The 15,370-nt window shown below is 51.5% G+C and overlaps 1 protein-coding gene across 5 annotated transcripts in view; it reads right to left on the bottom strand.

The window, feature by feature from the left end:
• Window positions 1-15,370, bottom strand: part of FYCO1 (FYVE and coiled-coil domain autophagy adaptor 1) — a 73,690-nt gene that overhangs the window by 33,374 nt on the left and 24,946 nt on the right. For all 5 annotated transcript variants that reach the window (XM_072786516.1, XM_072786520.1, XM_072786517.1 and 2 more), the window contains exons 8-14: window positions 12,949-15,318; window positions 11,570-11,662; window positions 10,764-10,882; window positions 8,205-8,372; window positions 5,302-5,451; window positions 4,320-4,531; window positions 1,443-1,587 (exon numbers count right to left, since the gene is read on the bottom strand). In XM_072786516.1, coding sequence (XP_072642617.1) covers window positions 1,443-1,587; window positions 4,320-4,531; window positions 5,302-5,451; window positions 8,205-8,372; window positions 10,764-10,882; window positions 11,570-11,662; window positions 12,949-15,318 — 3,257 coding nt within the window. The remainder of the gene's footprint in view (window positions 1-1,442; window positions 1,588-4,319; window positions 4,532-5,301; window positions 5,452-8,204; window positions 8,373-10,763; window positions 10,883-11,569; window positions 11,663-12,948; window positions 15,319-15,370) is intronic.

Raw genomic sequence — 15,370 nt, 5'->3', positions numbered from 1 at the left:
CTTGCTGATTTCTTTCTCGAAGGTTCCTGTCAGGGAGGGTGACACGTATCCAGGGCTCTAGATTGCTCACATTTTCTCAGAGTCCTGGTGTTTCTGATTGGTCTTAAGCCTAGGAAGGAACAGGGACACCGGAGTCTTCTTTGATGCATGGAAACAGTTAGCTTAGCTGACCTTAGCTGATGGTGAGGGCAGGCTCTTCCCCCAAGAGACGGAGTGCAGGGGCTGCAGCTCCTGTCCCCCAGGCCCCGATCCACCCTGGGGGCCACAGCCAGCATGCTGGTAGTTCCCTTTCCCTGGAACACTTCCTGATTTCCCAGCACCAAAACATACCTAACTGTCAGCGATCACAGTGCCTTCTGTTTTTGTTCTTACTGGGAAAGGGGAAGGTGAGAAGTGAGGGAAAGAGGGAGCTGCAGGAGTCACTGAGGCTACAGTCCTGCTCCCTTCACCACCTAACCACCTGGCGAGGAGCACGGTGGCCAGGTTATGGTGGCAGACTGGCTCAGTGCTGCTGGAATGGAACATGTCCTCGGGAGAATACCAAAGGCTGTGTGGGCAGGGGGCTTCAGAAGGGGAGGCAGGGGGTTCCAGGAAGGAGAAGGCAAGGTCCAAAGTCATGGTAGCCAGTGCGAAGGGGCTGACGGGCTGGGTGATTGTGTCGATGCTCCCCAGAGGCCATGACATGGGAGTTCAGTCACCCTCTAGCCAGGGAACAGGGAGTGTGGAGGGATATACTTAAGCCTAAACTCCCTGCCTTGAGAGCTTCATGAGGATTAAATACATCTCCTTCCACATAGCAGAAATCCCGATGATTAATCTTAGCTCTCCTGAATTCTGGGCAAGAAGAGAGGGACAGGGATCTCAATGTGGGTGTTGGCAAGAGCATCATGAAACTCCATAACTAGAGGGAAAGTGGGTAAGTGCTTCTTGGCTTTTCTTTGCTGTAGAAACTGCATTTAAGCCTGATACCAGGGTCTGAAAGATACCAGCCACAAGGCTGCTGTGGGGGGCAGAGGGGCAGGCTTGGCCTTTCCCTACGGGTTTCCGGGCACAAACTCTCGATGTTCCAATGTAGTGGCACTTTGTGTGGTTATTTCATGTACTTAAAAATTGGCCTTTGCAAACCTCTCCTCACAAACCTTGTTGGAAAGCAGATGAGATGGCGAGTGAGTGGCTGTGGCACACGCACAGCAGGGCAGTGGTGTAAAGAGGCAGCTAGCAGGTGGCTGTCCAAGAGCCAAGGAGAGAGGCGCCCTGCCGACACCCTGATCTTGGCCTTCTGGTCTCCAGAATCACCCTGAGCACTGTTCTGAGGCACTTTCCCTTAAGCACAAACGGCCGATCCTGCTTCCAAGGTCTCACTTTCCTGGTCCTTTAAATCAGCAGGCATACGGGCCCAGCACTCAGTGAGCATGCAGGAAATAAAGGCGAGGTCTACTCACTGTTCGGGCAGGTTTGGGTCGATGGAGTCGGTTTCAGTGGGTGTCTCAGGCAAGGAGGAGCCAGACTCCTGGATCTGGCACAACTCCTCATCTGTGATGATGTCAAACACAGCATCGTCGGGCGGCCTGTAGTCTGTGTCTACACCTGGGCCGTAGAGGCAGAAGGGGAGAGAAGAGACACATATAGTGATGCACAGTGGGGAAGCATGCTGGGAAGTGAGGGGCTGTAGCTGTGTGGGAGGAGCCACCAGGACATGCCCTCAGGGCCCACTCGACCCACAGCTATGCTGTCTGGGTGTGAGAGAACTGGCTGCTGGGGCATTCCAGAAAGCAGCAGGGACGATAGGTGGAACTGCACACACAACCTACATAATTTATCTTAAGCTTCCCAGTTGGGCCCTAAAGAAATTCTAACCTCTTACATATTCTCCAAGACCTCTTATTTAGAAGAAAAGAAAAAAAAAAAAAAAAAAAAAACCCCTGTTAAAACCTTATAAGGTAAGAACCTAACAAAAAAGTAAACACACTTCTATGCCACTGTCTCCTTGCTCCCTAAGGCACAGACACGACTCATTCACACTTCTTTGAATGCAAGATTCTATAGGACCTACATTTTTACCTCCATCCACTGGGGGTAGACAAGAACCTCCCTCTGTTCAAGGTGGTAGCAACCACTGGGCTTCCAGCCAGGGGCCTTGTGCCTGACTTTGCAGGCCACTCAGTAGAAAGGAGGTTGTATGGACACTACTGCGTCAGTTACCAACCTGCAAATACTCTCCTGCCTATATCCTGGAAAATGTGATGGTAGGCGTGAGGCGAAAGAAAGGCAGAGAGAAGGAAAGACAGAAAGAAATATAGACAGACAAGGAGACAGGAAATGTCAGAAATCAAAACAAGTGACTTCAGTACTCTGGCACAGTGCCACGCTCTGTCTTTGCTGCCAGTGAGTCAGGGCAGGTGGTTAGGTTCCTGGACGAGTTAGCAAGAACAGTTCATACAAGCTACAATTCCCAGCTGGCCCCACCGCAGGGCTACTTGGACAGGCCATGCTTTAGGAGAAGCATCCTTCCTCTTGTCTGAGCTCTACATAATGGAGGGTTTGGGACACAGGCTGACAAAGGGGACCAGGGACTGCTTTCTTTCTATAGATCCAGTCACAATTCTGAATCTGCCTTCTGAGGCTGGCAGAGGGGAGGAAGGAGGACAAGAAAGGAAGGGACAATGAACATTAGGAGAGAAATCAAAGAAGACTTAAATGGAGAGCTATACCATGCTCATGGATCAGAAGATGCAATTTTGTTACCATGTCAATTCTCCCCAACTTGATCTAGAGACTCAGTGTGATCCCAATCAAAATTTCACCAGGATTTCTTACAGAAATTGACAATTCTAAAAATTTATATGGATAAGCAAAAAACCTAGAATAGCCAACACTTTGATAAAGAACAAAATTAGATGACCTGCTCTACCTGATTTAAAGACTCATTAGAAAACCATGGTGATCATCTCAATGGTGTGGTATTTATGAGAGAAAAGGCACATTGATTTAATGGAATAAGACAGAAAGTTCAGATACAGACCCACATACGTAAAGGCAATTGATTTTTGACAAAGGTGCAAAGGCAGTTCTATGAGACAAGAACAGATTTTTCAACCAATGGTATTAGAACTGGGACAACCATATGCAAAAAAGTGAATCTCTATGCAAAGCTTGTAGCATATATAAAAATTTAACTGAAAATGGATCACGGACCTAAAACTATGAAATTTCTAGAAGAAAACAGGAGAAGATTTTTGGGTCTTTGGGCTAAGTAAAGCTAGATAGGATACCAAAAGAAAAAAGTTGATCCATACCCTTATGGATGAAAAAAATGGAATGTACTTCATCAAAATGACAACCTTTTGCATTCTGAAGAACAGTTCTGCTCTTTGAAAGAAAGTAAAAAGAGCTTTTTGGTTGGGAAAAAGGTATTTATAAAACACATATGTGAAAAATAACTTCTATCCAGAATGTATAAAGAACTCTCAAAACCTAAAAAAAAAAAAAAAAAGAATTAAAAATAGGTTTGAAGAAGATACAGGAATGCTGTACATTCCACCATCCCTGAGCAGTTCTTCATACCAAATATTAATAATGGGGCCAGTCAACCTCCTTGATGATCCAGTTAAACAAAAGACAAACTAAGAGTATTTCTGAAGGATGGCTGATCTGCATCCAAGCAGAGGCCAAGCAGGAGTCCATAGGGACCAGCTACAGGAGGTGGCTGAGCAAAGACAAGACTTGCTCCTGCTCCTGCCATCTTGGCTTTGCCTCCTTGGTATTCTACATTCAAGTCTAGTCCATGAGAGGACAGTCTGGCCTGCTTTGCAGGACTTTGCTCAGAGCAGGTGCAGCAGGAACCAGATCCCACTTCCTCTTACTGAGCAGAGTGAAAGGACATGAAGGAGAATACATCCTCCATGGTCACTGAGAGACAGCATGAGCTAGTGGTAGAAGGTGAAGGATGTGATCATTTACACACACAACTCTTGGTCTTTGGTTACTCTGGTAGTAGGGTTGGGTATATCAGGGCTGAGGCTCTGGAGACAAGGTGTGGGGTACATTTCACTGGTAGCCTGTGAGTTAAGAGGTACACAGACCTTGCATTAAATACATAATATTGAATCATATCAAGAGAAAGTTATTCCTTTTTCAATTCTCTTTCAAACTTAATTACGTAAAAAAGAAAGTCTCAAATAAGTACAAACATTTTTAAGACCTCTTTAATGCCTAAGTTTGGAAAACCCTGAATTAAGCCCATTACAACTAACTATCCACACTGGGGTAGTGGTGGGGGTGGGGGTGGCACCTAAGAACACAGAGGGCAGGAGCCTGACCTTGGCCTCTGGCAGCCTGGGATCCAGCATGGGCTGGTGACAGTGCAGGGCTGGGCTCCCCCTGGCTGGTGCCCGAGCTGGCGCTATCAGGGGAGCCAGGGCCGTCACTGAACTTCTGGAAGCAGGCTCGGCAGCAGCGCTCCTTCTTGCCACTGTGCTTGGTCAGTATGTAGTTGTTGCAACAGTAGTAACAGAAGACGCGGCCACAGATCCTGGGGTGAAATGAGCATGGGTCATGAGGACAATGCACCTCAGGTCCTGTGATCTGCTCCACACCTGCACCGGACTCTAGATGCCACACAGCTCTTACTAGACCTGGCTCTACCCCCACTTAGGAGTGAGGCCTTATTGCCAATCTGATAAGATTACAATAGAGCCATCTTGATAAGGCCAGTGGAAGAAAATGTTTTATTTCCTAAGGTTCTGGGAGGCAGGGGAATAAAGTATGTGGCTGAGCCCACTTTCTCTGCCACAGCAACACAGGGGTACATTCCATGCCTCAGGGGCTAAGGCTCTAATGGACCACAGACCTACATGGGCCTGTGCTGATGATATTCCATATGCCTTGGCCCCAGCTGAGATTTATTTTTGCCCATCCTTCTTTGGGCCCTAGTAGGGTCTCTGCTGTCTGTGTTCACCCCCAGCCAAGCCTCAGCTGCTGCTCTCCCTGGGCTCCAGTAATGCCACTTGCCCTCCGGTCCCTGTGGGCTAAAGGAAGCCAAAGGTTGCTGGTCTCTGGGTACTTCACAGCCCAGTGGGTCCCCTTGACTCTGCGCATACCCCTGTATCAAACCCTGTATCAAACTCTCTTCCTCTTCAGGGATCCCCAAGTCCTGCCGGGACCCTGCCTAATAAAACCGTCTCGCCTGGTTTCCTTAAGACATGGCAATGTGCTCTTCTCAGACAGACAGTGCGGGGCCCGTGCCTGCCAGCAATGCCTGCTTCAGAGCCTCTGCTCTGGTGCTGGGTCCCACCCGCTAACCTGCAGTGGTGCCGCCGCACCATCCAGCTGAACTCTCGCTTGCAGTCGTGACAGTGGCTCGCCTCTGTGTCCCCGAGCCACTTCTCCTCAGCACTGAGCTTCTGTTGGAATTCCAGGGCATCTGACTTCTGCCAGAGAGCATCCTTGTCCCTGAGACAAAACCAATTAGAAAAAGAGAAGATTCCAGGAAAACAATAGGATCATCCCTGATTCATTTCCAAAGCCGGATTCCAAATTTCCGAAGACATGGGCAGAAAATTTGCTTTACTCATCTGCCCCCCAAGTCAGTCCCAGACTCAGCTGATGGCATGCGGGTGAAGGCAGAGGAGGCCCATGAGGTACATACACCCACAAGGGTCACAACACCACTCCGATGTCCAAATGACAGTGCACATGGTCACCTGGAATTTAAGCTGTAACAGGCTGTCACAATGACATGACAGCCTGCGTGCTGAGAGCCCAATGACCACAAATGTATTGCCCACACAAATCTTACAAGTGTTCAGGAACCTTTACGTTTAACGATTTAAGTAACAAGTGATCATTGGAGAAGACCAAAGACATCCTGCCTGAAAGTCTGGTGGGACATCAGTTTCCCTTTCTCCTCAGAGAGACAGGATGCACTCCAGGAAGCAAGACTGAAGGAGGACGAAGGCTTCTCAGAAAGGCCAGGCAGTGTCAGAACACACCTGATGCACCAGCGCGGACGGGCACAGAGGCTTCTGTATTGCTGCCCATGGTCATTTTCGAGGCTTATGTCTTTTGACTTGGGAAGGTTTCATTCCTTCCTAGATGGAGCCCTGGCCACACCTCAGTCCCGAAGACCAACACCAGAGCCACTAAGATCCTGAGAGAAATTGACACCAGTAGGAATCAGGGACTCCAAATCCATAAAACTCTTCATTTAAAGACAAAAGCCAGGACAGGGGTGCCTGGGGTGCTCAGTGGGTTGAGCATCCAACTCTTGGCTTCGGCTCAGGTCATGATCCCAGGGTTGTGAGATCGAGCCCCATGTTGGGCTCTGTGTTCAGTGCTGTGTCTGCTTAGAATTCTTTCTCTCTTCTCCCTCCCCCTCTGCCCCTCCTCCCTGTTATTTCTTTTTCTCAAGTAAATAAATTTTCAAAAGCCAGGAATTGATGGCCCTTCAAGGATGCTCAAAGTTGTCAGGAAGCAGGATGTCTCATGCCCTGGACCAGCACTGTCCTACCAGCTGGTCCACAGTCCATCTCTTCTGTCCCCAGAAGGCCAGGCACTCACACCCTGGAATGTGGGAGCTGTGAGGACCAGGACTTTTCCATCACACACCTCAGGAAGAGGTCTGAGTTCAGAGGTCATAAAAGTCCTGAATTCCAAGTCTGCAAATTGATGAAACATGGGCAGAGGTTTTACTCTTCCAAGTACTATCATTTTGCAACCCCAAATGAATTAGTAGCTTTAGGCACTGCTCATCCATGGCCGCTAATATTACAAAGAATGGGCAAATCAGATCCTATGTGGCTCTTGAAGGAAAGAAAAGACCCAAACTATAAACCAATTCTATGAAGCATTCTTGAGAAAATTTTGAAACTGGGTCTGAGTAAGCCTTTAGTAGAGCAGTGGTTTTCAACTCTGGCTCACTGATGCCTGGACCCCAGTCCCAGAAATTCTAAATGGGTTGGTCCAGGTAGGGTCTGGACACAGGTATCATGATTCTCATGTACGGTTACAGTGTAGAACCACTGGTCTGGTTTTAACTAACAATTTATAGGAAATACAAAGTTTGGAAGAACACATTAAATGGCACGTTGGGGATGCAATCAACAAAACCCAGGCTGTGGGAAACTCCACCAGCTGCATGACCTAGCATCCTTAAAAGTAAATTGCAAAGAAAAAAAACACATTAGAGAGATCATGGTCAAATTGCAGACTAAGTAATAGAGATCTAACATATCATTGTACAATGTATGGATCTAATCTAGATCCTCATTAGAAAAATTATAAGGCAAATGGAAAAATCCGAAACGACCAGATGCTTGATGATATCATGAACTATAAGTAATTTTTTTTTAATAAGTAAATTTTTAAGCATGATGATGATCCCGTGGTGGTGCAAAATGGAGAGTCCTTGTCCTAGGGAGGTACATACTGAAATACTGGTCGATGAAATGATAATCACTGGAATTTGCTTGAAAATAATCTGGGGAGGTGAGGGAGATGGGACTCTGGAAGAGACAAGACTGGCTTCAAAGTGAATGTCACTGACGAGGGTGGCAGGTACACAGGGTGCCCCATGCTAGCCTATTTTTGTGTATTTCAAAATTTCCATAAGAAAAAGTTAAAAAAACTTGCTAACACTGAAAAGGCAAGCCGATTTCACATAAAAATGTAGATTTCCACCTTCTCTTCAGAGGTGAGGTAACCTGGCAAGTTGGGCCCTTTGCCTGTGTGGCAGCCAGTGGCAGGAGCGGAGCGCGCATGCCTGCGAGTTCCTGAGCGCCCTCCTGGCCCCACTCACACACTTGCATTGGTGGTTTGCTACCTGCAGGCACTGGAGTTTGGGAGGCCTGTTAATGGGGAAAGCGGGATGGAGGAAGGGAAAAGAACTCATGAAAGAGGGATAAGGGAACAGAGAGATTCCTGAAGATACGAGACATCACTTACTGTCATACCTGTGGCTAAGCACACAGGTTTTGACAACAGTGACACAGCAGTACAAAAACACAAGCCCAGTTGAGCACTGGTAGGAGCTATGAAAGCCACTGGTGCCAGGCTGCCCAGGGCCTGGGAGGGGATAGGGGAGTGTGCACAACAACAGAACACAAGCAGACACTTGCTCTTGAGAGGCCTTTCAAGACCAGCTGCTTTCTTTAAAGAGAAACCCCAGCCCGGGAGGTGGGGAGGGTTGGGAGGGTCCCAACTCTCACCTGAGCAGTTCAATCAGACGTTCTTCCAGGTACTGCTTGGTTCTGTTCAGATCATCCAGGTCCGCGAGCATCTTCTGGTCATTCTTCTCCCGGTTTGTCACCTCCTGGCAGAGTTTGTTGTAATACTCCTGGATTTTTGTTGTGGCTTTTTCAAGTTCCTTCTGGGTCCTGGTGGAGAGGTGAGAAGTTTACTTCCAGCTTCTCCCATGCCTCTGGGCTAACGAAGGGTCTGCTGCCATCTGAGCCTTTCCCTACCCCCCACTCCCAGTGGTAGCGCCCCTCAGCACTACCAACTTACAGGTTGCTCATTCCCCTGGCCTTCAAAACACCCCTCATGCACCCAAACTCTTCACACACTGCCCCCTACACCAAATACAATAGGTGTTCTGGGAGAACAGGTGACCTCAGGCTGCTAGGAGCACCCCAGGTGAGTTGAACTCTGCACCACTGGTTTTGGGACAGGGGCTGAGGTTAGGGGAGGAGCCCAAGGGTGCAATGCATGGCCTGGCGACAGGGGTTTGCCAGAGGAAAACAGAGTCGGGACAGAAAGCATAGGTCTAGGTCCTTGGAATGCAGCAGGCACTCAACGTGCACTGCCAGCCACTGACCTGACAGCCCAGAGGCGTAAGGAGCTCTGTTCCCTCATCTGAGTTTACGGCCGAGGGGCTGGCCAAAGCATGGTCCTGCCTTTGCCTGCTCCCCTTGCTGCTCGCCTGTCCCCAAGGACAGTTGTGTTCCAAGGATGCTCTACAAACCCCAAGGTCCAGCAAGGCATTCATAAAAACTCCATTACAAACAGAGGGGTCTGCAGAGACTAATTAATTTGCTCCAATCCAGCCTTCCCACATCCAGTCTACATCTGTTGGAAGGTAGTTTACTAGACATTGTCCACCTAAATGATCTTATGGGTGTACACAGGCATGTGCATGCACGCACACACACACACAATAAATAAAGTAAAATCCAATCCAGGGCAACAGATTATGCAACACTGAGCAGCTCAAACAATTGCTCTGAGATCTTACAAATAAGTTCTGCTGTAGTATTTTTTTTAAAAAAATGCCACCAACTTAGGACGTTCTTGCTATTTACATTGTCACATGAATATGACCTGGGCAGCCAGAGCCCTATGGTGTTTGAACTCTGGAAGTCAGATGAGAAGAAATGTTCATCTGGGTTGCCGAATACCCAACATGCTCTGGATCTCCCGCTGAGCCTAGGCCCACCCTAGAAGCCAGGTGGTAGGAGGCAATAAGGGATGGGCAGAAAAGGTAAAGGCCTGGGACAATTTAGTGTGCCAATCTTTGCCAGGGGGCACAGGTAACTGGGTTCCAATATCCCTGGCAGGACTGTCTTGACCTCAGCACCAAATGGTGAGCTCATGCTCATAACTCCAGGTGGCCCTCCAGCCTGAAGACAAGGGGTTTCAGGAAGTCTTCGGGCTGCACATACTCCAAAGTTGGGACAATCATGATGAAGGGTGATGGCACGATGTGCTCTTTTTTCACAGACACAGCAGCAGAGTCTGCAGGAAGACAAGCTGGCCTGGTGCTGGACACACTTGCTCACCCTTGGCATGCACCTGGGAGACCCCATCATTCCCAGGCCTGCGGCTTCTCATTTCACAAAGGAAACCAGGGAGAGCGCGAGTCACAACTCACAGCAGGGAAACACACACAAACCCCAGGACCTGACAGGAGACCAGACACAGAACTATCTGTCCGTGTACTTCTGAGGGTTACTGTTGAGGAAACAGACTCTGGAGCCAAGTGGCTGGGGTCACACTCCTCCCGCCATCACCTGTGTGCTGACACTGGGAACACGGCTTAGCTCCTCTGAGGTTCACTTTCCTTGTCTATAAAATGGGGACAGGTAATAACTCCATCCTCAAAGGACAGTCAGGAGGATAAAAGGGACAAATAGATGTGAAGTGTTTAAAACAGTGCCTGGCTCATTTGGGGCATTATTTAAGTGTTTGCTGTTATCATTAGCAGTATTATATTCCAACTTCTATTTCATGTCAGCTCTTCTAAAGCAGAAACATGCCCTGCCAGACATAGGAAACCAGCATCAAGAAAGGCTGAGCACATATAATATTTGTCCTTCTCCGATTGACTTACTTCACTCAGCATAATACCCTCCAGTTCCATCCACGTTGAAGCAAATGGTGGGTATTTGAAATGAACTAGGGGTGGTGGAAGGGGAGGAGGGCGGGGGGTGGGGGTGAATGGGTGACGGGCACTGAGGGGGGCACTTGACAGGATGAGTACTGGGTGTTATTCTGTATGTTGGTAAATTGAACACCAGTAAAAAATAAATTTATTAAAAAAAAAAAAAAAAAAAAAAAAGAAAGGCTGAGCAGCTGCCCGCAGGGGGCTGAAAGGCAATGCACCTCCCCCGCCTGTGGCATGCTTCTGGCAAAGTGCCTTCCAAGTCCGTAGCTTTTCTTGCAAAAGGACTGTAATCTGCAATGGTGGCTGAGTTTTTAAATGACTGCACCAAACACCCCCTTCCCCGAAACCTCGGCTGCCCACCGTTTGGGCAGATCACATCACTAACCTGTCCAAACTCTCACGCAGGGCGGCCCCCTCCTCATCCTTCTTCTGCATGGCAGCCTGGCACTCGGAAAGGCGCTTGCTGGTGCTGCTCAGCTGCTCTCCCAGATCGGCCTGGGCAGCCTGGCACAGGACAGCAGGGAGAACACACTCAGGCGATGAGAGCCCGTGCCGCAGGCCATAAAATGACTGGTTGCCCTACCCGGCTAGGTCACTTCTCGCTGGAGGGGGTTTTGTTTTAAGTTCAAGAGCCTGAGAACCTTTGTTCTGTATTTGTGGAATGTGATGCCACTCCTGTCTGTAATCCTATTGCTCAAGTATTAATTGCAACTGGCTGTGGAGGTTGAAGGGGCAGAGGGGATCAGAATCTTGGGGCAGGGGTGGAGGTCAGGTGGCAGGGAGTGGGGTTCCCTGGAGATGGTGATTGCAGCACCCACCTTGCACCCCCTCGGTTCTGGACCACCAACTCAGGGATGCCTACAGAAGCAGCTAAGAAGGACAACTCAGTTTCCTTTCCACACAGCTGGCTGAGAAACATATCTGGCGGCTCCAGCCGGGTGTCCAGGAAACAGAAGGGGCTGAGATGTGTACACTCAGGATGCCCACAGAGGTGATTGGATAGGAGCTTTGGCTTGGGAATTAGGAGTCTTGCACGCAGCCCTCCTAAAGGGTCCAGTGAAAACCAAAGCAGACCCTTCTCCCTGATAGGCCTGTGCACCAGGGGTGGGGATGACTGGGCAGAGGTGGACATGCCAGTCCCCTCTAGCCAGGTGGGGCTGGCTGCAGACCAGCACACTCCCTGGGGCCTACCTTCAACTCCTCCACCGCCTCCTCAGAGGCCTGCAGCTGCCGGCCTCGCTCCTCCAGCTGGTCCCGGAGGCTCCTGCACTCTTCATTTGCAGTCTGGAGATGATGAGAGAGGGCTCATGAAAGTAGGGTTGTTGCGTTGAGACCCCCCCACCAGCCCCATTCCCCCCATATGGGTAAAAACAAGCTACCCCTCTCTTTTTCACCAAATTCAATGAGCTTTGGGCTTCACTGGTGACATCTTTTCAAGTTTACTAAGAAACTTAGTTTGGTCCCCAAACCTAGGATTTAATCTCTGCAAGGAGACAAGTGCCCTATAAGCCATGTGGAGTAGCACAGGATGGGGGCCACAGTGCAGGAGCCTCCTCTGCAGAAATGCAGTAATGGTGTCTGTGAGTGCACACAGACTACAGTGCAAGTGGGCAAGTGATAAGCTCTAGAAACCAAAGCCCCATGGCCATCCTGCTTGTGTTCTCCGCCTTAGCCACCCTTAACCCTTTTCCTTTGTGCGGCAGGTACCAAAGGCACATGGTACCCACTGTTCTCATAAGCCCGTCTACCTCAAGAGCTTTGCAAAAACACACCAGGCCACTTTCCGCAACAGTGCCTGCCCTCAGGATGGCACCTGAAGGGATAGAAAACCTACAGATGGGACTTGTAGGCAGGAGCTGTTGGTATCTGCAGTAGGTTCTACAAGCCAGGGCCAGAGCCTCAAACCCACAGGCCTAGAGGGGCTGGGCATGTACATGAAAGAACCAGGTGACCCGTGCCTCCTTTAAAGGGGGCAGCCACTGCCCAGCTCCTGGTGACTTCTGTAGGGTGGGAATGAGGGTATAGTCTTTACGATCTCCTGAGGTTTCAAAGGAAGCCCCCAAAATGAATTTGTAAACATCTTGCTCTTTAAGGTGCTGGCTACTGATTTTAAAAAGCCACTCTTGGGGATCCTGGGTGGCTCAGCAGTTTAACGCCTGCCTTTGGCCCAAGGTGTGATCCTGGGGACCTTTGGCCCAAGGTGTGATCCTGGGGACCCGTGATTGAGTCCCACATCAGGCTCCCTGTAGGGAGCCTGCTTCTACCTCTGTCTCTGTCTGTCTCTCTCTCTCTGTCTCTCATGAATGAATAGATAAAAATCTTTAAAACAAAACAAAAAAAAAGCCACTCTGTATGAGCGAAACCTGTCTGCAACCACCCTGAGTTTAGACTTCTGAGTATGGCATTGCTCCTGACATGAGCCCCTAATGTGTCCCTGTAGGGGGAAGGGTGCTGTACATTCTTAGGTTCTCACATGCCACGTGGCTGAGGGCACATCCTATCCTCTCTGGACCCATTGGGCCCTACCACAGGGGATCCCCGCAGCCCGAGGGGGTCAAGGCAAGGACTACCTTCAGTCTGCTCTGGTGGTCCATGATCTCGGTGCTCAGCTGGAACTTGAGAGCATTGAACTCCTCGTGCGCGGTCTCCTGGAGGCTCTGGGCCTGCTGCTCGGCCTGAGCCAGCTGGGCCTGGAGGCTGGGCAGGGAGCGGGCCACCTCCTCCGCCACCTTCAGCCTCTCCTGCAAGCTGTCCCTCTCTCGCTGCAGTCCTGCCACTTGCTGTTCCAGGCCCTCTCGCTCCCTCGAAGCCACCTCTTTGGTGTCATGGAGCTCCTGGACGGCACGGGCCAGGGCCACCTCTGTCTGTTTTTCCACAAGCTGAGAGCAGATACGGACGCCTGGCTCGTCCACACCCGTGCTGGCCCTGGACAGCTGTTCCTGCGGCTCGGCATGTTCTAGCTGAGCCTCCAGGGTGCCGTGTTCTGCCTGGGACTGCTCCTCCTCATCCCTCTCCTCCCGCGGTGCCCCTTCACACTCCAAGCACTGCAGGGGCTCTGGACCATGGGCTCTCCTGAGGACTTCGTTCTGCTCCTTCAGCTGCTGCACGAGGGCCCTGTGCTCCCTCAGAGCGGCCTCAGCCATGCTCAACTGGCTCTGAACCCTCTCCTGGTCATTCAGGGCTGCCTGGAGCTTAGCCTGAAGGTCCATCACCCCAGCCTGCAGGTACCCAGCCTCCCCCTGCTGGGTCTCTGCTGGGGCCTGACACAGGGCCAGCTGGGCTGCTGGCTCCTGGGGTGCACTGTCTTTGGGTGGGCCGAGCCCCTGTGGGCCTTTCTCTGTCGTGAGGCTTTCAATCAGCTGAGTCTGCTGGTGGCACTGGCTCTCAAGAGCTCTGAGCTCCCTCTCCCGGGCCTCTGCTAGCTGCCGGCACCTCTCCACCTCCTCCTGCAGCTGCAAGCACTCAGCCTCCTTGCTTTGCAGGGCGGCCTGCTTCTCTGCCACGTGGGCCCTCATGGTCTCCTTGGCCTTCCTCACAGCCAGGAGGCTTGCCTCCATCTGGTCACCCATGTGCCGGATGTTGGCCTGCTCGGACTCCAGGGAGGCCAGGGAGCCCCGGATGGCTGTCTCCCGCTGCTGCAGGGCCTGGTAATCAGCCTGCAGGGCCTGCAGCTTGCCCTCAAGCAGCCTGTTGGTCTCACGCACATTCTGCAGCTCCTTCTCCAGCTCCTTGTTGGCCTGCTGGAGCTCCTTCTCCCGACCACTGCCTCGCATCTGGGTATCACCTGTCTGTCCCTCCTGTGGGCTTCTCGGCTCCTCCTCTGGCTGTGGGGTGGGATCTGGGAGGCCCGGGGCCTCAAACTTCTCACCAGCCGGGGGCAGACCTGTGCCTGGCTGCCCGGCAAGCTGCTCCAGCATCCCCACCTTCTGGCTGAGGTGGTCTTTGTCACGGATGAGCTGCTTCCTCTGCTCCTCTAGGTCACTCACATGCTGGCTCAGCTGTGCCAGCTGGGTCTCTTGGAGCTGGAGCTGCCGTGCCAGGGACCTGGCCTCCTGCTCCAGCAGCTCCTTCTCCTCCCGCCACTGCCGCTCCTCCTGCCTTACCTCTGCCAGCTCCTTCTCCAGGGAACTCAAGTGGGCGAGAGAATCCTGCAGCTGTCGCTGGAGCTGGGCTGCCTCCTGCCCCTTCCCAGACAGCTCCTCCCGGAGCGGGGCCATTTCTTTCAGCAGGTGCTCCAGGCTGGCTCGGGCCTCCTCCTTCAGCTGCAGCTGCTTGGCCAGCTGCTCCAGCTGGGCACTCTGCTGCCTGTTGAGCTCCTGGACCTCAGTGCTCTCTCTTTCCAGGGCTCCAAGCTTCTCCTGCAGCTCCTGGACTGCCAGGGCCGAGTCCTTGGGGAGGAGCTCTTGCTGCCCCTGTGTGTCCAGTGCCATATCTGCCTTCTGCTCAGCCATGCCTGGCTGCTTGGGGACATTAGCTGAATGCTGGCTCCTCCCGCCCAGCGAGTCCCGTGTGGCCTCAAGCTCCTGCGCTAGAGGCTGCAGCATGGACTCCAGCCGCCGCAGGGCCGAGTGGTAATCCTCCTCCTTCTCTGCTGCCCCCAGCTCCAGGGCTTGCAGACACTTCTGGAGCTCCTTCACGGTGCTCTGGGTCGCCTGGGTGATCTCCCACTGCTTCTGGAGCTCGGCCATCATGTGAGTGAGGCGGGCGTTGTCCTCAGCAGCGGTGCGCCCCCGCTCCCTCTCCATCTGCAGCTTCTCTTCCTGCAGGCTAACAGCCGCCCTCAGCTCCTGGTTCTCTCTGTCCAGCTGTTGCATTTGCTCCTGCAGCTGCTTTTCCCGTACTTCCAGCTGATCCAGCTCCAGCCGCATCTCATCAAAGCCCTCCAGTGCCTCGTTGTTTAAGGGGCTGCTCACGTCAAACCCAGAGGCCATCTCCTGAGTCTGGGGAGGAGAAACAAAACACAAAGTGGCTCTTGGATAGAAGCTGCATGGC

Source organism: Canis lupus, chromosome 19 (assembly GCF_048164855.1).
Source record: "Canis lupus baileyi chromosome 19, mCanLup2.hap1, whole genome shotgun sequence".
Taxonomy (NCBI): Eukaryota; Metazoa; Chordata; class Mammalia; order Carnivora; family Canidae; genus Canis; species Canis lupus.
The sequence above is the reverse complement of the archived record's forward strand: the minus strand, read 5'-3'. Positions and strand labels throughout refer to the sequence as shown.